At 38.0% G+C, this 23,724-nt stretch overlaps 2 protein-coding genes across 4 annotated transcripts; one reads left to right on the forward strand and one right to left on the reverse strand.

Moving 5' to 3' along the window:
- The first annotated feature begins 1,023 nt into the window (after nt 1-1,023).
- Nucleotides 1,024-8,411, forward strand: si:dkey-77f5.10. The gene is made up of 8 exons (XM_087283676.1): nt 1,024-1,206; nt 1,607-1,794; nt 4,850-4,960; nt 5,050-5,118; nt 5,280-5,429; nt 5,800-5,910; nt 7,800-7,856; nt 8,025-8,411. Exons 2-8 carry the CDS (start codon nt 1,621-1,623, stop codon nt 8,091-8,093), a joined length of 741 nt encoding a protein of 246 aa, XP_087139802.1. The 5' UTR covers nt 1,024-1,206; nt 1,607-1,620; the 3' UTR covers nt 8,094-8,411.
- alox5b.1 (arachidonate 5-lipoxygenase b, tandem duplicate 1) lies at nt 7,789-19,701 on the reverse strand. 3 transcript variants are annotated; one of them, XM_087283518.1, is made up of 15 exons: nt 19,171-19,701; nt 17,409-17,562; nt 17,024-17,222; nt 16,867-16,948; nt 15,074-15,196; nt 13,354-13,457; nt 13,048-13,220; nt 12,041-12,187; nt 11,742-11,951; nt 10,856-10,942; nt 10,037-10,215; nt 9,837-9,961; nt 9,609-9,709; nt 9,350-9,520; nt 7,789-9,242 (listed from the first exon to the last, which is right to left on the reverse strand). In XM_087283518.1, exons 2-15 carry the CDS (start codon nt 17,556-17,558, stop codon nt 9,063-9,065), a joined length of 2,031 nt encoding a protein of 676 aa, XP_087139644.1. In that variant the 5' UTR covers nt 17,559-17,562; nt 19,171-19,701; the 3' UTR covers nt 7,789-9,062. The 3 variants fall into 3 exon arrangements, with proteins under 3 accessions (XP_087139644.1, XP_087139645.1, XP_087139646.1); XM_087283519.1 differs by having other exon boundaries at nt 17,409-17,559; nt 19,171-19,667; XM_087283520.1 differs by lacking the exon at nt 19,171-19,701 and having other exon boundaries at nt 17,409-17,564.
- Between the last annotated feature and the right edge of the window lie 4,023 nt (nt 19,702-23,724).

Raw genomic sequence — 23,724 nt, forward strand, 5'->3', positions numbered from 1 at the left:
AGAAACAGAAATGAATGTGTTTTAATTTCTGTAATAAATATGTCTGTCAAGCCAGGATCTTGATGGTTTATTGTGGTTTTGTTGTTTACATGAAGAAATCTGTGTTACAAGTTAAACAAAAACTATAATAAACTATAATAAATAAATTATATTTTGAATTTAAATAGTTTTTTGTCTTGCGTTTGCATAAATTTTACATTTGAATAGCCAAAAAAAGTGTGATTAATTAGTTAAATTTTTTTTTATCGATTGACAGCACTAATATATATATATATATATATATATATATATATATATATATATATATATATATATATATATATATATATATATAAAAGAAAATTCAAAGAGGGATAATTATTTGGACTTTTGAACTGTATAAAAAAAAAAATTATATAAAGTTTAAGTCCGAATAATTAGCTCTCTTTGAATTCTCTTATATATATATATATATATATATATATATATATATATATATATATATATATATATATATATATATATATATATAGTGCTGTCACTAATTTTAAAAATTTTTTAAATTAATTTTTTCTCCTTTTTTACATATGTATATATTTCTCAAATTATGTTTTTAATTTTTTAAACACCATTTTAAGGTCAATATTATTAGTCCCTTTAAGATATACTATTTTTCTACTGAAAAACCCATCATTATACAATGACTTGCCTAATTACCCTAACCTGCCTAGTTACCCTAATTACCCTAGTGAAGCCTTTAAATGTCACTTTAAGCTTTATAGAAGTGTCTTGAAGAATATCTAGTCTAATATTATTTACTGTCCTCATGGCAAAGATAAAATAAATCAGTTATTAGAGATGAGTTATTAACACTATTATGATTAGAAATGTGCTGAAGAAATGTTCTCTCCTTTAAACAGAAATTGGGGAAAAAATAAACAGGGGGCTAATAATTCTGACTTCAACTGTGTGTATGTATATATATATATATATATATATATATATATATATATATATATATATATATTCTCTATATTTCCTGGTGGCACTGAAATTCTAACTCCTCCTAACAACCTGTGCTCCACCTTTCATTCTGGGAAACTGTACCAGTAGAATTAAGGTAATAACAGACATAAAGGTTCACATTTGGCTGATCTCAGAAGAGTGATCTGAACTACAGAGGAAAGATCAAGTAGCGAACCAACCAAAGAGAGAATTTCCTTTCGGGTAAACCACAAAATTTTATACTTTACATCTGACCACCTTTAATATAAAGTCCTTTCTTTGCATTATTTTTGCATTTTGTCGACTGACATATTAACGAATGCATTTCCTGGACGTACAATGACTAGTAGTGTTTTTGGAAATGAGTTTTTGCTATAAACGATTTAAATAAAATGCTCGACTAATAGGATTTTGTGTATTTTATACCTTTTTCAAGGTCTACTACAGCTCTTCTTTTTAACATTATTTCTATCCACAGTATTAGCTATATGCTTTAAAAGGAACCTTGAAAACAGTCACATTAACCTTTTATGGCAAGTTTACCGTTGGCTGAACAACACCAGCTGTAATTATACCCCATTCACACCGTGATTTACTATGATTTTCTGCTGGTCTGTTCCAGATTGAGAAACAAGGATGTCCAGCACAGTGATGCCCGTTGGCTCTTCAACCTTCATCATTCAGCTTCAACCAGCAGCTCAAACTCCAGCTGGACATGCGAATGTCCCCGTTAGTCTACAGCAGCTAGCGGGAGCTCCATCTCTCACTGAACTAAAGGCATTTCTGAAAAGCCAACCTAAAGCCCTTGGGGTGAGAATTTGTTCATTAAGTTTTCTTTTATTATCTTTTGTATTATTATTATTAATAATATTATTCATTCATTCATTTTTCTTCGGGTTAGTCCCTTTATCAGAGGTCGCCACAGCGGAATGAACAATTCCAACTATTCCACCATATGTTTTACGCAGCGAATGCCCTTCCAGCTGCAACCCAGTACTGAGAAACACCCATACACTCTCACATTCTCACACACATGGCCAATTTAGCTTATCCAATTTACCTATAGCGCATGTGTTTGGACTGTGGAGGAAACTTGGAGGAAACCCACACAAGGAGAACATGCAAACTCCACATAGAAATGCCGACTGACCCAGCCAGGGCTCGAACCAGCGATCTTCTTGCTGTGAGGCAACAGTGCTAACCACCGAGCCACTGCACCACCCTGCTATTATTAGTATATGTTTTATATTATTATTTTATAATGTAAATATATCAGTGTGAGGTTAGAAATGAACATGATTAAATCCCAAAATGGAGTGGTTCACACAAGCATACATATTGTGTGCAATCTTTGTATTGTAAATGTATTATAAATACATTTACAATGTAAAAAAGTAGACTGATAAAAGCTATTATTTTGAGCTTTAATGCTGCGTTCACACCAGATGCGGAACATGCGTCAAAATCAAAACCACAAAAAACACGCGAGTGATTTACATGTTAAGTCAATGCAAACGCGCGAATAGACATCCTGCGGCACGAATGATGCGAATGGCGTTGTGCGAATGGCACGATACACGCGAATTGAGCGTTTTGCGCGTTTGACAAACTTAACGCATATTTCGCGCCAGTCGCTCGAGTTTGAAAATCTGAACTTCAGCGGACATTCGCGCCGTGTTCAGGGCCGGAGCAAGCTGAACTGCCGTTCTAGGCAGAGTACGATCACGCCGCCCTCAACCCCAATGTGAAAACGAAAGTGACCGTTTATGAAAATGAAGTATGTTGTCGCGGACCTCTTTTCCAGCGCACTATGCACTGATATAACTGAGGACGTGCGGGTGCTGAGGGAGAAATCTTTAGCGGACACTGCGCTCTCTATTCTGCCGCCCTATGCGCGGATATAACTGAGGACATGCGGGTGCTGATGGAGGTGTCGCTGACGCCGCCCTCTCTATTCTGTCGTCTATGCGCGAATATATCTGAGGATGCGGGTGGTGAGGGAGGTGTCGCGGATGCCGCCCTCTCTATACTGCCGCCCTAGGCGACCGCCTAGGTCCGCCTAGGTCGCCTCTATGGACACGCCGGCCCTGGCCGTGTTAACCAATCAGAAGCTTGCTGTTGTGGGGGTGTGATTGTGACGTAGAACCTGTTGTCGGTGTTCCGAGGGAAATACTCCAGCCTTCACCGACAACAGTTCATCAAACTGGGCTTGGCTCAGTCAGAAGCACCGCTGAGAGCCTCCGTCATCCAGGTTCAGTTTCTGGAGGAGTTGATGAGCTCACAGAGCTGGATGCACCTCTGAAAGGATGTAGTGGACTCAGACACGACCCTAAACGTGTCGACGTTGTTTTTCAGCCTTCATAAAACACATAAACACTGTTATTTTCTTCATAAAATCCATGTTAGCCATTTAGCTGCGAAGCTAGAGTCACCGGGCAGACAGAAGCCCTGCCCATCACCCGAATTTGACGCGCGAATAAAGCATATAAACTCAAATGTTCACGCGGCAATTTATGCACGAATAGCGCGATTTATCCGCACGTTCCGCGTCGGGTGTGAATACAGCATAAGTCTTTCAGCATTGATAATTGAAAGGATTACTATTAGTGATTTGCACCAATAATTACTGATCATAACTGAACAGCAAATCATCATATAATAATGATTTCTAAAGGATCATAAGACACTAATGGATGAATCGCAGGAATAAATTTAATGTCAAATTTAACATTCAACAAGTAAACAGTTCAAATTGTAAGCCAAAGGATAGTGAGTAAATTAAAATTGTTATATTCAGGCAACCCATCACAGGAGTGCTCTCAGTGGTCAAACACAGGCTGAATGATCATTGCAACACAGGCTCATTCTGAAAACATAGCCCTATATACATTTCTGGAGATTTCGAATTATGTAGCCAGAAGTACGTATGGCTGCATTTCGTTTTTAAAACGAATGTTATGTGGTGGTGTGATGCCGTTTCTTTTCACGCTACCAGCTGACCGTTTACCTCCATATGGACAGCTCTCCCACTGTTACGTTTGTCTGGTTAGCTTGCCATGTATGTCGGTGGGTTTGAGACAGAGAGAGGAGTTGACCTTGACAACGGGGTTTGAGTCTGGTGAGGAGTGGTTCCAGAAAGCAGGTGAGGCAAAAACAAAAGCCAAAAAATAAAATAAACTAAGTAAATAACAAAGTAAAATCTGAATGCATGATAAAAAACATGACAGGGCTTTTCTTTTTCTGGATTACTTTACTTTTAAATTGTCTGTTGGGGTTAGGGGGAAGCGGGTCAATCTGTGCTTTTGAAAACACTGTAGGTTGGGTTTAGGGAAGGAGGGGTGGGTCAGTCAGTCAGTCGATAGCGACCTCTGATAGATTTACGTGGGAACAGCAGGCGTGAATGGAAAAACCATACACTGCAAAAACCTTTACTGCAAAAAAACGTAGCCCCTGGGATGTATTTGGTGCTCTCCAGAAATGTATGTAGAGGTACATTTTCAAAATGAGCTTGGGTTGGATCATTGACATGTGCTGGAAGTTCCATCTCCAAAATCATTCAAATAGATTCAATACTTATGAATAAATTGCACATTTGCAATCCAAACAACTACATTCTTGCCTAAAAATGCATTACATGGTCGAACAGACGCAGTATTTGTCAAACTGTAGTGAGTTTAGTCTTCTGCTTGGCACTCGCTGCAGGCGGAGGGATACACACAGGAGAAGAGGCCATGACTTAAATACATATAAAATGGTATCCATGTGATTAAATACATATAAAAATAAGAAGAGTATATTTTGATTTCATGACGACTTTATATGAATTGTATTCTCATGCTGACTGTACTGTTTTTGCCCTGTACAGACTGTCCAGATAATGATTGGTTTGTTGACTCTCCTGTTCGGCATTGTGTCTGCAATTTATGTCAACTCTCCTTTTGCAAGTCTTGGTTGTCCTTTCTGGGGATCTGTCATTGTAAGGAACAGTTAAACAATTATACATTCTGTCTTTAAATTTACAAGCTAAACTATCAGAATCTTTAATGTTGTCCTCTCTTCTCTCAGTACATTAGCACAGGCTCACTCTGCATTGCTGCAGAAAACAGACTCAATTCCCCCTCCAGTTTGTGTTTGGTATGTACACAACAATTTCTGTATTTGTTATTATCTATATCATTTCAATTAAATTAAAAACTACATTGTAGCGATAAACTAGTGGCTATTGCCACTCATGGCTATTTTGTGTTCATCTATTTATTTAAAGTTTCTGCTTTGTGTTGTGTTTCTGCCTAAAGGTGAAAGGTTCACTTGGAATGAACATCATCAGTGCTATTATTGCAGGCTTTTCCATTATACTATTGGTAGTGGATTTGTCAGTGAATTCAATGTACAGTTTTTTTGACTATTCTGTCCATTACGACTACCAATTCCGCTATTTGTATCGGGTATGTAATATTATTTAGTTGGGTATTTAGTTAAGTACTATAACATTTTTGTCATCTATCAGTGTCAGTCTCATTGTCCTCAGTTCATTGTCTGTGCTTATTATCTTATATGTGGATTATTTAAGATTCCTTGTTTTTGTTACATCCGTCCCACATAACGTGACACTTTTATATTTACAATAATATAATAATAGTATTTACAGATCTTTAGGAAAGGAGGCATTGTCATTATACATGTAAACTTAGGAAAGTTTGACCTAAAAGTATATTATTTTACTAAATATTGGACTGCTAAGCAGCAAGTGTACGTGTCAATTTAGTCTTCTTTTTTTGTTGCTAATATTTATGTTAATGTTGAATCTTCTCTCAGACTCTTTCCATGGGAATCAGTGGTGTGTTGTTGGTGTTCGCCATCCTTGAGTGTATCATCTCCATTTTTCTGTCAGCGTCTGCCTGTAAAGCCACCTGCTGCTCTCCTCAGGTGAGTAATAAGTCAAGTCTGGAGTTCCCTTTCAGTCGGTCACTAAGAGTTGTTAGTGGGGATTCACTCAGAGCAAGCATGTTCCAATGTACTCACTCTACGCTGAGAGTGAAACTCTGAAGTGCTAAGGCTTTCTACATGTAGCAATGTGTTTTAAAAAGGTAGTATTAACAAGATGAATAAAACAAAGAACCAACATGGAGAAATTCCAAAAGTTATAGTTTATGAATTTCAGTTTTGGTTTATTTTCGATTAATCAACCGTGATAGCATATATTTTTCGAATGGTCATGAAGTGAATTTAGATGTAGTACCTACTTGAAACAGTAGGAGATTTCGGATGCAGTCACTGTGCAAGGGGGCTCCAGGAATCTGGCTGAAAACCACTGGTTTTGAAGTTGATACGGTGGATGGCAGGATGCTCAGGAACCATGACCTGGTCATTCAATTCCTCAGAAGTGCTTGGTGAATAAATCCATCTCACCTACCTCTCATCACCTCGTTGAATCTTTTTGTGGTCCTGGTGGGTCTACAGAGAGAGCCATTTGAACTGCTTGAGTCAATGCCGTTCAAGTACCTGTCACAAAAGACAGCTCTGCTGGCCATGCTAGCTTCTACTAAGAGGTTCAGTGACCTGGTGGCATTTTCCATCAATAAATCATTCCTAGAATGCAATGAATTGTGCCTTCAGTTATGTGGACTCAGAAATTGCTTACATTGTAACTTGACAGGTCAACAGCTTTGTTTACATTCTGGCTTGTTGCGTAAGAGAATGACGTATCTCTGTAAACCAATAGCGTTCAGCTGCACATCTAGCTCCACCTATTGGGACCCTTTCTCGTGTTTGGGACCCTTTCGAAAGTGTGCCGAAAAAGTGGTACGGTACGGTTTGGTTCGGTACGACTTTTGACAGTGGAATTGGCCATAAAAGCGTACTAAACCGTACCCTACCATACCGATCAGTGGAAGCGGGCCCTAATACCTGTCTGAGTCCTGTCTACTCATGACAGCAGCATACTGAGAAACTTTTAAAAGTTGTTATAACTTTCAGATGCTGTTTTTTAGAAAACCAGATGAAGGCACCAGGGCATTTGTGACCCTGGATACAATCGAATGAATAAGATTTCCACTGATGAATGGTTTGTTAAAATGGGGCAATATTTGGCTAAATTGCAACTATTCAAAACATGGTTCAAGGGTCAAAAACATGTAAATATCCAACCCAGGCTCATTCTGAAAACGTAGTCCAGCAGACGTTTCTGGAGACCGCAAAATACGTCCCGGGAGGTACGTATTTGTGCAGTTTGTGTTTTCGTGAATCCGCGAGAGGCCGCTGTGCACTCTTTTTCGTATCTCGAATGTCTCTCACGAGTTCCGTTCACGCCCGCGCTGTTCTTGCGTCAACCCACCAGAGGCCGCTGTCTGACTGACCGAATGATTGACTGCGCGACCGGCCAATCGGCTGACCCACCCACCTCCTTCCCTGAACCCAACCAGTTTTACCAATTGACCCGCCCGGCCACTCACTTCCCTGAACCCGAGCGACAATTTAGAAAAGCCGTCTAGAAAAAGAAAAACCCTCGTCTGTTTTTTTTTTTCTTATCACGTTTTCAGATTTCATCGCATTCTCACCCTGTTATGAACTCGTTCACTTTATTTTTTGGATTCTTAGAATTAGGATAATTAGAAAAATTAAATGCAGCCATACGTACCTCCCGGGATCCCGCGGTCTCCAGAAACGTCCGCTGGACTACGTTTTTAGAATGAGCCTGTGTTGCAAATATTGATGTAAATTGTCTTTAAAGTTCAAAAACAAGTCTTCATGGTACGTGAACTCTACTTGATATTCTAATGGTTTTTAAAAAATATTAAACCTGTGTTTCTCCAAAGGTGCAGTTTATATCACAAGTTATAACTTCACAGACCCATCTCCATGACAGCTCAGAGGTAAGAGAGATCTGAACCCCAGCTTAATTGTACTTTAAGTATATTGGTACTCAAGAAACAAAATCACAAAATATGAGTGTTCATGTACTGGAAAGGTGTAAAGAATTCAGTAAAGAGTCAAAGTTATCGAATATCAATTAATACGCATTCATCTACGTTTTCTTACAGATTGCTGTGATCAGCAACCCTGCAACTCATCCTGCAGAAAGTGCCCCAATATACAGTAACTGTGAATGAGAATGACTAAAAAGGGGACAATTTTTGATTCTAAATTTGTGTGTCATGCTTTCACAAGACTGCCACGTACGATTAATCAAAATTAAAATTAAATTGTAATGACTTGAATTTGCGATTGGATAATTCCAAGCATGCAAAATGAATGCAATATAAATAAATGTATACTGTGTCCAAGAGCAAATGCATGGCTGTCCTCTTTCTTTGACGTACTTACACTGGAAAAAATGTGTCTTGTTTCTAGTACAATTATCTACAAGTTCTTTAAGGACACCTATTTTACCCCCTTTTCATGATTTAATAAAAGACTTTTGTGTCTCCAAAATGTGTCTGTAAAGTTTCAGCTCAAAACACCCATCAGACTATTTATTATACCTTTGTGTATATTAGAAATTTAAGATGCTTTGTGAGCAAGAGATCGCTCACTATTGCTCTGAAGGGTGTAGCGTCTCCTGCTGCAGCTCACGCATAAGCAGCACAGTATCAGACGAGAATGAAGCAGATCTCTTTTATTACAGTACAAACTTTTTCAACGGTTGTTTGATGTATTTGGTGTGGAGTTTGAGCGCACACACACACGCACGCGCGTTTAGCATTGCAGTTTTGGCATGGCAAATGTGACAGGGTACTCGTTTATATCCACTGCTGTATCCATTATGTTAATGTTCTAAATAGTTCAATAGTTAAATGTTCAAGACTACTAGGTGTTCAAGACTACTATTACACAGGTGTGAGTTGAAGGTGGTTGGAGCTAAAGTACGCAGAGCTGCGGCCCTCCAGGAATTGAGTTTAGGACCGCTGTATTACAGTAATTTGTTGTGCTTATTTTTTTGTGTGTGATACAGATCTAAACAGCCCAATTAAAACCATGCTTTCCAATGTTTTTTGCTGCCTTTTTTTTAAAGTGCTAAGCAAATACTGTGTAAATGAACTGTGAGCAGCTTTTGAAGATGTTCGCCACAGATGTTTTCTTCAGATGGCCACGCTGTTGGGGATCCTGTCTGGACACAGATACAAGTAGGGCAGCTCCAGAGTTTCATTTCTCTTTCTGATGATCTTAGTGATGACAAATAATTCCTTGCGGAAATTCTCAATTGCTTCAGTGACCAGTTTTTCAGTGAAATACTTATCAGGGTATTCGCCTAAAAACAGCTGGACAGAAGATTAGGACAAAACAGTGAATTGTTGTTTTGTTTGGTCAATAAGTATAATGAAAGCAGGTCTACTGTAAGCTAGTTATGAAAATTCAGTAATCAAACCTCACTGTCCTGGAACTGACTGAGGGCCCAAACTGCTCCTATATGCCAACTGGAGCGTTGGCGGTCCGGCAGACTCTCCATGATGTACTTCATATCCACTTTGCCCTTCTCTGTGGGTGGAGGTTTCCGCATGGTGGACGGAGTGTTCGGGACCCAAGCAAACCAGTCAAACTGGAACACAGGAGAGACACACAGATATCAGGCTGGATATTTACAAGGTCTTGTTTATATTCCTCCAGAAAAGTGTGTGAAATCCCACCTGTCCAAAGTTGACTGCTGCATGTTGTGCTGAAGCTGTGAAAATCACCACGGTCAGATACTCAACCAGCTGCTCCTGGGTTTTTAGGGCACTTGGAAACTCTGTGAACATAGATCATTCACATAGAAGTACCATTATGTGAATAATGCATATGGAAGCTGACAAACTTCTACATTTACAAGCTTGCACAGACTCATTCATTGTATAGTAAAATGATCCTATACTCACCACCGTTCTTGGGACAATTCTTCATACCAGAGGAGCAAACATCCTGAACAAAAGCCTGGATCTCCTCATCTCCCTGAACGGTCTCATCACTACTATAGTAGATCTTGACCACATCAGAGACAAAGCTGGAGGAAGGCAAATGATGAATCAGCAAGTAAAAATAATACTAAAAAAACTACGGTTTGTGCATATTTAAGTACCTTTTCACTGCCTCCCAGACCAGCATGCCATCATCTCTGTAGTAGTAGTTGGGCAGATCTTCCTGGTTGTCAACTCCTCGAGTTTTCATGGCCTCAGGGAAGCACAGAGACTTGTAGGTTAATGTCTGCATGGCCTTTTGGATCACTTGCTGAAGTCCAATCCCTCCACTGCTATTAGCCTTTAAAACAGGAGAAAACACGGATGAGTTCTTGTGAACAGAACAGAGAATATCACAGGACGAAAGTCATAATGATGGAATAAAATAATTTTAGACATTAAACAGTTAGTTGTTAGGATTCTGCCACTTTGGTCTTGTTAATTCTTGTTTTTGTGGCAAAGTCCGGGCACAGGTCATGTCTTGTCAGTTTTGTGTCTCTTGTCGTTGTTCTGAACGTGCGTTCTCAATCAGTGTTGTGCAAGTTATTTCCAAACTGTAATACATTACAGATTACTTGTTACTGTTATTTAAAAGCAAACATTTATATGATACTAGAGATCCAGATTTGGGAAAAAGTGCAAGTGCTCTGTCAAAAAGTGACTTGAGTAGAAGATGAAGTGCTCTTTAAGCACCATACTGAAGTGAAAGTACTCAAGTGTTTAAATTTTTTGTACTTAAGTATTTCAAGTAGTTTATTTGTGAGCAGCCGGTGTTTTTAGTGCGCACAAGAAGTTTTGTCCACGAACAGAAGAAACAACATGAAAGCATCGTTTAACAGAACTAAACTAGTTCCATTCTTTTTAATGAGACATATTTGTATTTTGCAAATCGAGCAAGTGGCTTGTTAACTTATTTGAGTATAGGAAATGGTAATAAATACCTCATTAAAGACCCCAGTGTCATTGATGAGTTTTTCACGTGCTGCAGTGTTGATGGCAATGGTGAAACGGACATGAGGGATCAGTAACTAGAGAAGAGAAAAAGTATTCAGAGAAAACATGCTTCAAGCTTCAAACCATAAACTGAATTATAAAACACCTTTAATATTAATTAGAAATCCTCTAAACATTTACATCCATTCTCTTGAGTTTGGGAAGGTTTGTGGTTTACCCAGGTAAAATGTAATAAAACGATAAAGGCAAGATCGTTCTCCTGAGGCAAAGAACAAGGCTGTTTCTCAATTCCAAGAACGTAGAGAATGGACTTGCGTTCTTGTGGAGACCGGTCTTGCCATGTGTCCTTGGAAGAACTAATTCAGGAGACCGCGAAGACAGAGATAAATATACGTTGCACGATATAAATAACACAGATTTTTATATGAATTTCAGCAAATAAACACCCTTATTGTGTTCATTCCTTTATTAAGATGTCCATGATAATGTTTATATTCACCGTTCCATTTAGGGAAAGTCCTAAGGCAAATAAGTTATATCTCTGAACTTTAATAATAAATCTATTTAAAATGCTAATACGCAATGACTTCTGGGATTTCCAGAGCGAGTTTGGTGCTCAAGTCTGCATCGGTGCGTCCTTGATATCAAGAACACAATCAGGAAGTTTCACGCGTCCTCTGTTCTTGTGCTCTTGAGTATTAGTACTGAACTTTGGCAGCTGATGATGACATTACACGAGAACACAAGGATGCAAGACCGCTGAAGAACACATATTAAGAAACAGCCCTAGTGATCACATAGAAGCCATCTTAAAGGCATTTTATCAAACATGTGGTAACCAACATATAACACCAAGTGCTGTATACTGTATACCTTGTACACAGGATGGACAGCAGAGAGCTGTCTGAACATGGCTATGGCAAACACCTCAGATATCAGGTGTGTTCTGAGAAGGTGTGTGACCAGCTGGTGTACGTTGAAGTCGCAGGATTTCACCCACATCTTGGCTAACAACCAGTCGTAGTGATTATCGCTGGGAAGAAAGACTGTGTTCATCTGTCCTGGAGTGGCCTCACGACTGAGCTGTTCCAGAAACCAGAGCAGAATATAATAAAACGTGACACTGATTTTTATTTTAAAGTTATTGTGGAATAATAGTTTTTTTCAGGCACCTGAATAGCGATTGGTATGAATTTATTTTGTCCGTTCTTGTAAAACAGGCAGAAGGGGGCGGCCAAATACTGCTGGGTGCTGGGGTCTGTGTCATTGGGTTGCACGTCCTCCAGTATTTCATAGTCTGCTATGTAGATGTTTCCTGCCTGTAAAGGAGAAGTTTTTTTACAACAGAGAGCAGATTTCAACACATTTCTAATCATAATACTTTTAATAACTCATCTCTAATCACTGATTTATTTTCTCTTTGCCATGATGACAGCACATAATATTAGACTCGATATTCTTCAAGACACTTCTATACAGCCTAAAGTGACATTTAAAGACTTCACTAGGTTTATTAGGGAAACTTTGCAGGTTACAGTAATTAGGCAAGTTATTGTAAAACAATGGTTTGTTCTGTAGACTATCAGGAAAAAATAAAGGGGCTAATAATTTTGTCCTTAAAATGGCTTTTAAAAAATTAAAAACTGCCTTTATTCTAGCCTTAATAAAACAAATAATTTTTTTTCTAGACGTAAAAACATTATCAGACACACTGATAAATGTCCTTGCTCTGTTAAACATCATTTGGAAAATATTTAAAAAAGAAAGTAAAAATCTAAGGGGGGCGAATAATTCTGACTTCAACTCTATGTAGCAACATTAAATGACCTATTGTTTATTTCTTTGCATTTTAAATGTTTAACTTATAAAATCATGCGTCTCCTCACATTTTGTATCAGATTTTATTTATCTTGAGCTGCATGGTGAGCCAACTGACACAAGCCTTTCTTTTTTACCCTGCTCTGTCGGCCATGCCCACTCTTCCAAATTCTGAGATACCCTTAAACTGAAAGAGAGTGGTTTCATGACCCTTTAACATTTAATCTCATTATTACAAGAAAATGTTCTTTTAATAAGAAATAACACCTTGTTAATAAGAAAAAAGTTCTAACAACATAAAATCCCTTAATTATTAATCTAACTTGATTAATAGTATACGTTTAGTAAGTGTTTCTCTAACCTGTAATTCATCCTGCAGAGTTGTTCCTTTATCCAGGGAGTTCCTCACCATCTCCTGCGTGACCACAAACTTCCCTGGAAGTTCTGTGCACTTTTTGATCATCACAGGATTGCAGCCATTTAGGAACTGATAACCGAACACTGCATCCTCCTTCCACCTCTGCATCAAATGCTCTGTAATAATGAATGATAAAGTGGGTTAATGGGTGAATTGATAATATGATATTGTTTGCATTTGTTTGGCAGCACATGGATGCTCAATCTAAAAAAAAAAAATATATATATATATATATTAAATTATTCAAACCTGACACTGTGTTCTCAATGGTTATGAACACTTTTTCAAAATCTGCAAAGTCTTTCCAAGACTGGTAATAACCCTTACATTTATTAAGACCAACATTTCCAATCCTGAAAAAGAAGAAAGATACAGCTGAATGCTCAAAATCTGATTTTCAGTGTGTGATTCTGCCTAGGAGACACACAATATCATAAGATGTTAATATTAAGATAGATTTAAGTCACCCTTAGCTAAGAACATTATTTTGACGTCTAATAAAGACGTAATATGACGTCAACATTTTGTTGATTTTAGGTTGTGTTGGAAAGTGACCAAAATCCAACATCTAGCCAACACCTTAAACCAACGTCAAATACTGACATTTATTCGTCTGATATGACAACCAAAATCCAACATCTGATAGACGCCATAGTAGTAACGTCCAATCAACGTCAAGCTGTGACATCATTAGACGTTGACATGTTGCTGTATTTAGGTTACGTTGGAAAGTGACCAGGCGAAGCAGAAAGGTCGCTGGTTTGAGCCTTGGGTCAGTTGGCGTTTCTGTGTGGAGTTTGCATGTTCTCCCTGCGTTCGCGTGGGTTTCCTTCGGGTGCTCCGGTTTCCCCCACAGTCCAAAGACATGCGGTACAGGTGAATTGGGTAGGCTAAATTGTCTGTAGTGTATGAGTGTGTGTGTGGATGTTTCCCAGAGATGGGTTGCGGCTGGAAGGGCATCCGCTGCGTAAAAACTTGCTGGATAAGCAATCCCGGATTAATAAAGGGACTAAGCCGACAAGAAAATTAATGAATGAGTGGAAAGTAACCAAAATGCAATGTCTGCCCAACTTTGGACATTTAAGTTGGCCAGACATTGGAATCTGACGTCAACCCAATTTTCATTTCCAAACAAAATGCAACGTCTCACAACGTTGGGGTAGAGCATCAATCTGACGTCATGTTGATGTCCTGTGCCTGCTGAATGGTTAAGTTACATTTTGTGAGATCATTTCCCACCTAAATTATTGAGTTCATGTAACAAAAAATTCATATTCCAAAACAAAAATGTTAAAGGTTGCATAAAATTATAAAGCAACCAAATTGTAAGACACTTGAAATTACATCGCACACAACTGAAACATGATTATATTGTTTTCTAAATTGCAAACAACATATTTTTTTCTCCTCAATTTTATGTTTTTTGGGGGGTGGGGTGAATTATTGGCTAAAGACTTATCCCATCAATTTGTTGCTCCATTCATTCATTCATTCATTTTCTTTTCAGCTTAGTCCCTTTATTAATCCGGGGTCGCCACAGCGAAATGAACCGCCAACTTAGCCAGCAAGTTTTTACGCAGTGGATGCCCTTCCAGCCGCAACCCATCTCTGGGAAACATCCACACACACACACACTCATACACTGTGGACAATTTAGCCTACCCAATTCATCTGTACCACATGTCTTTGGACTGTGAGGGGAAACCAGAGCACCCGGAGGAAACCCACGCGAACGCAGGGAGAACATGCAAACTCCACACAGAAACGCCAACTGAGCCGAGGCTCGACCCAGCGACCTTCTTGCTGTGAGGCAACAGCACTACCTACTGCGCCACTGCCTCGCCCATTTGTTGCTCCATTTAATTAGAAATATTTTCCAGCACCAGTCTAACTACATCTTAAGAAATCAGTAAGATTCACGTTAGCCTGGGATTAAAGCAAAATAATAAACATGAACAGGGTAACCTACCCTTTCAGGAAATGCAATTTGAAGTCCACTACTTTTTCGGTATCAAACTTAACGTCCAAAGGAAGTTCAGAGGATCCATTGACATCAATAGACATTGGGAAACCGGGTTTCCATTCTTTCCACCTGCAAAAGAAACAGCATTAATCTTTCTGTTGTTGGACAGTGACTTGCTGATTTTAACCTGTGAGCTAAAAACAACAGGAAGAGTGATGGGGCATCGCTTTAAAGGTTGACGAAACCCTCGAGTACTTTTTTGGAGATGTTAACAGATGTGTGTGTGTGTGTGTTGAGCATCAGTTAGGACAATGTTAGCACCTGTCAGCTTTAACTGTGGGAAAAATTGGATAACTTTTAGCTTTTGTCAGCTAATTTCAGCTTCCGGGTTTAAAATGATTTTTGGGGCGGAAAAATCGGTGACGTAGCGCAAATCTGCAAGTGCAAAGAGGACCTGTCGGTTTCTCATTATTATTCATAGCGGAGTTTTCTTATCCTATGAGAAGAGCCGGCTTCTTAATTATTCATGACTGCACATGCTTTCCGAAGGCAAGACAGATCTGCCAGTGCCAAGCTGTGAGATCCTACGTTGATGACTGGGTGAGACGCGTCTACAGACCCACGGCACACAGTATTTAGCCGTTCATGAAAAGTTTCCATGATCCAGGAGTTTGTTGCATGTTTTTCTCTACGATCCTGTCAGAACTGATACAGCAAAACTGTTTGTGTGCTGCAAGCATTTTTGTCGGGAGAGCAGTATGAGTGTGGCGGAGAATGGCGGACTTTGTCCTTTATCAGTGGAGTTTGTTCACATTTCGACACATCGCCATGCTGCTGTGCTCATCTAAATCCTCCAGATTACCAGCAGGGCTAAAGGTTAAAATAGACAGGGCAAGAGACCTGCTGCACTGAGACTGCATTCAGACCGCTGGTCTCACTCTAACACGCTTTGTCCTAAAGCCACTACTGTATGCTTAGTGTTTGGCGGGCGACGTGCAGGAATTACATTCAATACTAAGCCATAATGACATACTCTTTTTGAGCGAATATTCAGAGTAGCGGTGAACAATATAGGGAGCGCATCACAGGCTGTCATTGTTCAGGAATGACCCAATGTGAAGATAAAAGCAACTTCAGCTCAGTAAAGCAGGCTAGGCAGAATAGCGCTATTTACTGATGTTCTGTTGTTTAACTGAATATAAATCTAAATTATCAATCCAATTTCTGTTTTAAAGAGAGCAGACTTCTTCAACACATTTCTAATCATAATAGTTTTAATAACTCAAGACACTAGTATTCAGCTTAAAGTGACATTTACAAGGCTTTACTAGGTTAATTAGGTTAACTAGGCAGATTAGGGTAATTAGGCAAGTTATTGTATAACAGTGGTTTGTTCTGTAGACTATCGAAGAAATATATAGCTTAAGGGGGCTAATAATATTGACCTCAAAATGTTTTTTATTTTATTTTTATTAAAAACTGCTTTTATTCTTGCCAAAATAAAACAAATAAGACTTTCTCCAGAAGAACAAATATTATCAGACACACTGTGAAAACTTGCTGAATCTGTTAAACATCATTTGGGAAATACTTAAAAAAGGAAAGAAAATTCAAAGGGGGGCTAATAATTCTGACTTCAACTGTATAAACACATTTAGATCATTTACTTTAATCATTACTATTGGACTGTGAAGAGACTTTTAACCAGCATAACCAAACAGTTTCTGGAAACTATCACCTACTGCAGTTTTAAACAAACAAAAACGGGCAAATGACAGTATTGTCACTGCCAAAAATACCTGAAATGTTTTTGTCTGTTTTCCAGTTCCAGGTGCCTGCACTCTTTCACTATTGAGAGCTTTTCATCTTGAGGCAATCGACCTGAAGAAACACACACAATGCATAAATACACACAAACGCACAAAGGAGAGTATATTTCCTCATTCAGGACATTACCCCGTCCTTCTGGAAGAACCAGCTCCTTTTGATCAGCTATCCACCGATAACAGGGGAACTCAAAGCAGTCTCCAGCGGGTGCCGTTACACTGATGCTCCTGCAGTACCAATCATCATTGATCAGGAACTTCTCCTTCTCCAGTTTGACCAGCAGAAGCTCTCCAAGAGTCTCCTCCACATGGATGTCAATGGAGACCACCTTTAACAACAACTTCTGTTACACAACTCAAATTGATCCGTTTATTCAAATGGAGTAAGTCCACAGCACTCATTAGGATTAGTTTTAGAAATTAAATGATTTGTTGCAATCGATTTCCTCAAATGGTTTGTGTTACCTTAACCTATTGGGTTTTAAACTATATAACTGAACATCCTGAAATCTAACCTTTCCTCTGTCCAAACGTTCAAACCAGGATTTGTCCAGCAGAGTTCGGTCGCTGCTTCTCTCTTCACCCACCAGCGTCAGGTAAATGTAGTTCAAAGTCCCAGCAAACACCTGATTTCCAGTCACAACAGACACTGTGTACGTGAACATTCTGCTGAAATGGAGAAGATGAGAACATCTGAAAAATATTGTTTACCTTCATACTCACTTTTTCCTTTAAATGGTGTTAAATTCTAAACTAAAGTTTAGTTCAGACAGTCGGCATATTAACATTTCAATTCAATAGTTTGTTGTTGTTCACGGACAGAAAATACAAATTCTGATCTCAGCTCCTCTAGTCATGACAGCAGTTTAGATTTAAAAAGTTTGTACATATGTTACAATCACCAGCAATAAAACTACAAATCTGCCACATATATGAACTACAACTTCCAGCTTGCACCGCACACACACACCAGTTCCTGATCCCGACTGATTGCAAACACGGACAGCTGAAGCTGCTCAAGGACCCATTGCATGGACTATTTATACAGCGCACATACACACTGACATTGTTGAGTCTTGTTGTTGTTACCTGTAACCTTTACAAAGCGTTTTCCTTCCCTTGTTTTGCCTTGCCGTATTTTGATTCCTTGCTTTGCTTGTGTGATTTTTGATGTTAGCAGCCTAACACATCTCCTGCCTGTTTTTTGATGACTTTTTTTGATTGCCTTGATGATTATGTTTGCTTTTATCAACCCTATCTGACCATTCTTTGTGTTATAAAGCAACTGCATCTGGTATCTTAAAAGTTACCTTTAAAGGGAATGTATTACGCCGTCTTATACAAGATGTAAAATAAGTCTCTGATGTCCCTAGAGTGTGTGTGAAGTTTCAGCTCAAAATAGCCCACAAATAATCTTTTCTAACTCTCTGAAACTGACCCTTCCAGCCTTTGATCCTAATTGTACCATTGTTTTACAGAAAAAGATGGAGCTACAAATGCCTGAGTGTCAGCATAGTGGCAGATTCACAACAAGACAAATACCTTATGCTAATGAGGGAGAGATGGGAACTAGTGGGCGGGGCTTTCCCCTTCTGATGACAGGTACAAAGGAAGAATGTCAATCAAAGTGTTTCTGCAGACGGTTTTTATCAAGTCTGATTATAACAAATAAAATGTATAGATTTTTACTATTAAACGCTTGTTATATTCACTACACTTCCTTCACTCACCCCATGTCTGGCTTGTTAACAACAACTTAGTTCCTCATTTCATGAATACGTTATGCTAGTGATTATGCACCTGATTCAGATTCCTAGAGCTCCTTCCTGTATGAAAACAATACTCTACAAAACAACATTAAAATTAACCAACACTGTAGTTTTCAATGACTATAGGTTATACTGTCCTACAATATTTTACTGCAAAAGTGTACAACAGTCTTCATTACAGTTTAGCACTCTACTATAATTAATAGTACAATATAAAGTAACATTCAATAAAATTATCTTAATGCTATAATATAAACAGTGTACAGCGAAACACTGTAGGCTTTTACCATAAAGCACTATAGTATTTTGTTCATGTGAGTTGATTGTTGGCTTTTATACATTAGTAAGTAAACTAAGTTTTTAAATTATATATTCATATATAAATTAAGTCAATAAATAAATCTACACTCACACTAATCTGTCAGCACTCCACAAAACTGAAATCTCAGCATCTCCTGAAGAAATATTGAAAGTTTCACCATGTTAAACCATTGGTTGATCCACTAACCTGCAGCTCAGACTTCAGATGCTGCCTCTGAATATGCTTCAATCCTGTTGTGAGGTTTCCTCAGAGATATTGTGCTACCATTAAACAATTCTAACAGTTCCCATCAGCATCGCCTTGAGACTGAGCTACTGTCATGTTCATGCAGTGGTGTGTCTGATAATGTGTGAACGGGTTCTTCCTTCATTCCTTTCAACTGTTCCAACTGGTTTCCTAATCTGACTATTTTCTTATGCAAATCTTTATAACTTGTCTTCCTTTTGAGTTAAGCGTGACACTTTTGCCATGTGCCCCATCATTCCACATCTGCAACAAACCACTGAGCTTTCCTTCCTTTTTTTAAGCTGTTTTAAAATGTGGCCATTCTATCCACATGCACGACAAACAATCCTTTGAGATTTCTCACTGACATCGAATGTCTTAAACATGGGTGTTTCCCTTTCCTCACGTGTGTCTCAGATACTTTCTCCTCATATCAGTGTTTCAATGCCTGTTTCCTCTCTGAATTGTTTGCAGTTTTGCACTTTTACTTTCTGAGATAAAGCTCCAGGCTCTGAGTACCTTCTTAACCACACTCATCCTTCACCATTTGTACACCTCTGCTTATTCCTCTAACTTCTTTAGAAACTATAGGATCTTTTTAATGGGATCAAATTTCCCAATATTTGCGATCACAGCTTCTAGTTTATCTGGGTAAACCCTCTGAGCATGCTATGAGCCATTGGTTCCAGCCCTGCTTCCCTAGTATGCATGGTGGTATTAGAGTGAACTGGTGCAATAGGAAATCGAACTGCACAGTCTGAGCATTGACCACCGACCGACTCACTGAGAATCTCTTTCCCATTCCTCATAATCTTCTTGAATGTCTGCCATTTCTGGATCTCTGCTAGCATTTAATGTGTCACTGGTGTTATATTCTGTTAGGCCATTCTCTATGAAGGACCGTCAAGTAGCCCTTGCTTCTTTCAAATTACTGGACAATGTTTTCACAGATGATCTCAACAAGTCTGTGAGTTATAGGCGATCTCGTTTTAAATTCTGACCTTCTCTTCCTTCCGTAATATTTCACAAGCCTGGTAATATTTTAAAGCAATTATCCCAACACTGAGGGTGAGGCAGTGGCGCAGTGGGTCGCATGTTCGCCTCACAGCAAGAAGGTCGCTGGGTCGAACCTCGGCTCAGTTGGCATTTCTGTGTGGAGTTTGCATGTTCTCTCTGCCTTCGCGTGGGTTTCCTCCGGGTGCTCCGGTTTCCCCCACAGTCCAAAGACATGCCGTAGGGTATTGGGTGAATTGGGTAGGCTAAATTGTCCGTAGTGTGTGTGTGAATGTGTGTGTGGATGTTACCCAGAGATGGGTTGCGGCTGGAAGGGCATCCGCTGCGTAAAAATGGATAAGTTGCCGGTTCATTCCGCTGGTGACCCCGGATTAATAAAAGGACTAGGCCGACAAGAAAATGAACGAATAGATCCCAACACCGAGTCTCCTCTACTCTTTCCAATAGTATCTGAATGCAGCCTTTATAATGCAAGCTGAGATCGCAGACACAGTGCACTCAAATGGAGGTAGGGTTAGAGGTGGGCTTAGGTGAGCGCATTAAAAAGCCAACTGATGGGTGTTTTGAGCTGAAACTTTACAGATACACTCTGGAGACAAAAGATTTATCGTAAATCTTAAAAAAGGGGTAAAATAGGTGCCCTTTAAAGAGATAGTTCACCCAAAATCATTTACTTTCCCTTTATTAGCTTTAAACCTAGAAGTTTCTTTCTTCTGTCAAACACAAAGACATTTTGGAGAAGGATGAAAAACCATTGACTTCTACAGTTATTGTTTTTCCTCAATGGTTACAGGTTTTCAGAGGTTTGTAACCACTTGAGGGTGAGTAAATACTGTGTGAATTAAACCCTTTAAATGTTTACGTTGTTCTCAAAATACTACATTAACATGGGCTACAGCATCTAAATTCATTCCAGAGTCAGTACCACATTTGGGGAACCCGTTTATAATTTACCAGATTTTTTTATCATATATTTAATTGGAATTGTTTTTGACGAAAGCTTTGATGACTTTGCCAAATCTGTGATAGGGAGGATAAACTAGGGTGTCCACAGCGTCCTAAAAAGTATTATAAGTTGATAAGTCAATTTAGAGAAATTTAACACTCTTAAAAATTATTTGAAATTCTTACATGTTATGTGAGTGTGCTAAAGTTTTCCTGATTTTAGGAAATATTGGGATGCTGTGAACAAATCCTGCTAAATTTGACATTGCACTTATTTGTTTACTGCAATAACTGCTGTTCTATTGGTGCCCCCTGCTGGATTAGCATGTTTATTCTGAATATAAATACTGTTTTAGTTTAGGGTTGTTTACTTACAATCAGCATTTAGTAAATATACTTTAAGTTAAAATGTTGTCCGCATTACTAATTGGTGGTGATGAGGTCTTAAAATGTATGGGAAGAATCTTAAAAATGGTCATAAACGGTATTAAATTTCACTCTGATTCCCCTGTTAACATGCATCATGGAAATAAAGAGTTAAAAAAATTTAATGAAATATAAAGCACTGGTCCAACAACTTCACAGAATTGTCTAGCAACAAACAATGGTCTTCCAAGGTGAAAAGAAAGTGTACTTAAGTTGTACGTTTTAGACCTAAATAGCATATTTTAATTGTATTAGTAATAACACATTAATGTCAAGCTTAAAATATTTTTTCTACTGGGCTTAAAATATACTTCCACTGAGCTTAAATAATACGTTAACTAGTTTTAAAATGCACTTCAGCTGTGCTTGAATTATATTTAATCTGAACTTAAAGTATTCTTCAACTGAGCTTATACTATACTTTAATTGGTTTTAAAATACACTTTATCTGAACTTAAAATAATATTTGAACAGGGTTAAAAATATTCTATAACTGTATTTTAAAGATATGATTTAAAAGTACTTTAAATAAAATACACCTTTAAAAGTACACTTTAATTGTACTTAAAGTATGTCCATTTTAACACAACTAAGTATGTTACGACATATTTAAAATAGCTTAAAGTTATTCTTAAGTATATATATATATATATATATATATATATATATATATATATATATATATATACACGTGTGTGTGTGTGTATGTGTAAAATAAAATTAACATGCTTGAAGTTTTTCCAAAGTAACACGTTTAATATCCACTTAGTTATACATTTGCAGAGTACTACAAGACCTACTTTATTTCAACAATAATTAACACAAACATTCAGAAGAATGTAGTTTACATATATTACAATATGCTGTAAATGTACAATGCAAACATAAATAACTGCATTGAATGCTTGAAAACTGTAATTTTTTAACTTTTTCAATTGACAATTAACATTAGTGTGAAGTAAAATATTTTGAAATACAGACTAAAGCACGTGTTCATTTGGAGTATGTAAAATATGTTCTTTCTTATTCAAAGTACAAATAAAACATACATTAAGAAAGAAGAAAGTTAGTGTGTTCTCTGTAAATACATTAAAAAGTATGCTAGAGTTCCAGCATATTTCTTAAAAGTGCACTTATGAATATTTACCTATGTACTTGTAGTATACTTTATTATAAATACATTAAAATGCAAACCAACACATTCAGAATGCACTTCAAGTAAGTATGTAATTTGTGCTAATTGTGCTTTAAACATACTATCTACATTTCAAGCACATTTTTTAATATATTTAAGAGCACTTCTTGTTCACCTGGGTTGTGTTTCCATAAATCATAAATTCTGCAAAAAATCATCTCACAAACACAACATTTTCTCTTAAAAAAGACCGGAAGACAACATGATGGGGGGGAAATGCTTTGCTAAATGCTTTTTGCTGTGTTGTGTCTTCAAAAATGACAATGTTGAAGCTGTTATTGTGCATGTTGTGTGTGTAGCTTTATACATAGTAAAAAGCTGGTTTTAGCTGGTCATCTCCCAGCCTGACTAGCTAAGACTAGGATGGAAATGGCTAGAAACCAGCCTGGAAATGGCCAAAAACCCCATAGAACCGGTCGACATGCGAAAACCAGCCAACCAGCCTAGGCTGGTTTAAGCTATTTTTTTCAGTAGGGGTAACTTTAGAAGCAACAAACTATAGCTTTCTACTTTGTGTAAAAGTTACTTCAATTACATCTTTCTGGCATACACCGTATTTACAAGTAAAGACACTATTGGCAGGTGAAACACAAGCCTGAGCAGGGTGAAACATATCGAATTGTACTGTACTGAAGCATATCGCTTTGTGGAAATTAGCTATAATGTTCTAACAATGGTGGGAAATAGACCACAGGTAAATCTCTGTCAAACCAAAACTAAACTAGTTGAATACTGACACACCCCACGTCATTTTAACAACATAGATCTAGTTATTACAAGACAATGTTGTTTTAATAAAAATAACAGCTTGTTATTATGAGAAAGAATGTTCTCACGACTTGAAATTCCTTTATTACACCACGATTAAGTGTGGAAAAATTCAATGTTTGAAGCTGTAAATGCTTTTGTCTCAGTTATGAATCCGGGTAGCTGTG

This window comes from Danio rerio, chromosome 15 (genome assembly GCF_052040795.2).
Source record: "Danio rerio strain M-AB ecotype USA chromosome 15, GRCz13ab, whole genome shotgun sequence".
Taxonomy (NCBI): domain Eukaryota; kingdom Metazoa; phylum Chordata; class Actinopteri; order Cypriniformes; family Danionidae; genus Danio; species Danio rerio.

Excerpts from the sequence above, each read along its gene's own strand:
- alox5b.1 (XM_087283518.1), bottom strand. The coding sequence starts at position 17,558 with ATGTTCACGTACACAGTGTCTGTTGTGACTGGAAATCAGGTGTTTGCT. Across the intron at positions 12,188-13,047 it reads CTCTGCAGGATGAATTACAG|GCAGGAAACATCTACATAGC; the intron begins GTTAGAGAAACA and ends TCTCCTTTACAG. Across the intron at positions 9,243-9,349 it reads GTCAGTTCCAGGACAGTGAG|CTGTTTTTAGGCGAATACCC; the intron begins GTTTGATTACTG and ends TCTTCTGTCCAG.
- si:dkey-77f5.10 (XM_087283676.1), top strand. The coding sequence starts at position 1,621 with ATGTCCAGCACAGTGATGCCCGTTGGCTCTTCAACCTTCATCATTCAG. Across the intron at positions 5,119-5,279 it reads CCCCCTCCAGTTTGTGTTTG|GTGAAAGGTTCACTTGGAAT; the intron begins GTATGTACACAA and ends TTCTGCCTAAAG. Across the intron at positions 5,430-5,799 it reads AATTCCGCTATTTGTATCGG|ACTCTTTCCATGGGAATCAG; the intron begins GTATGTAATATT and ends ATCTTCTCTCAG.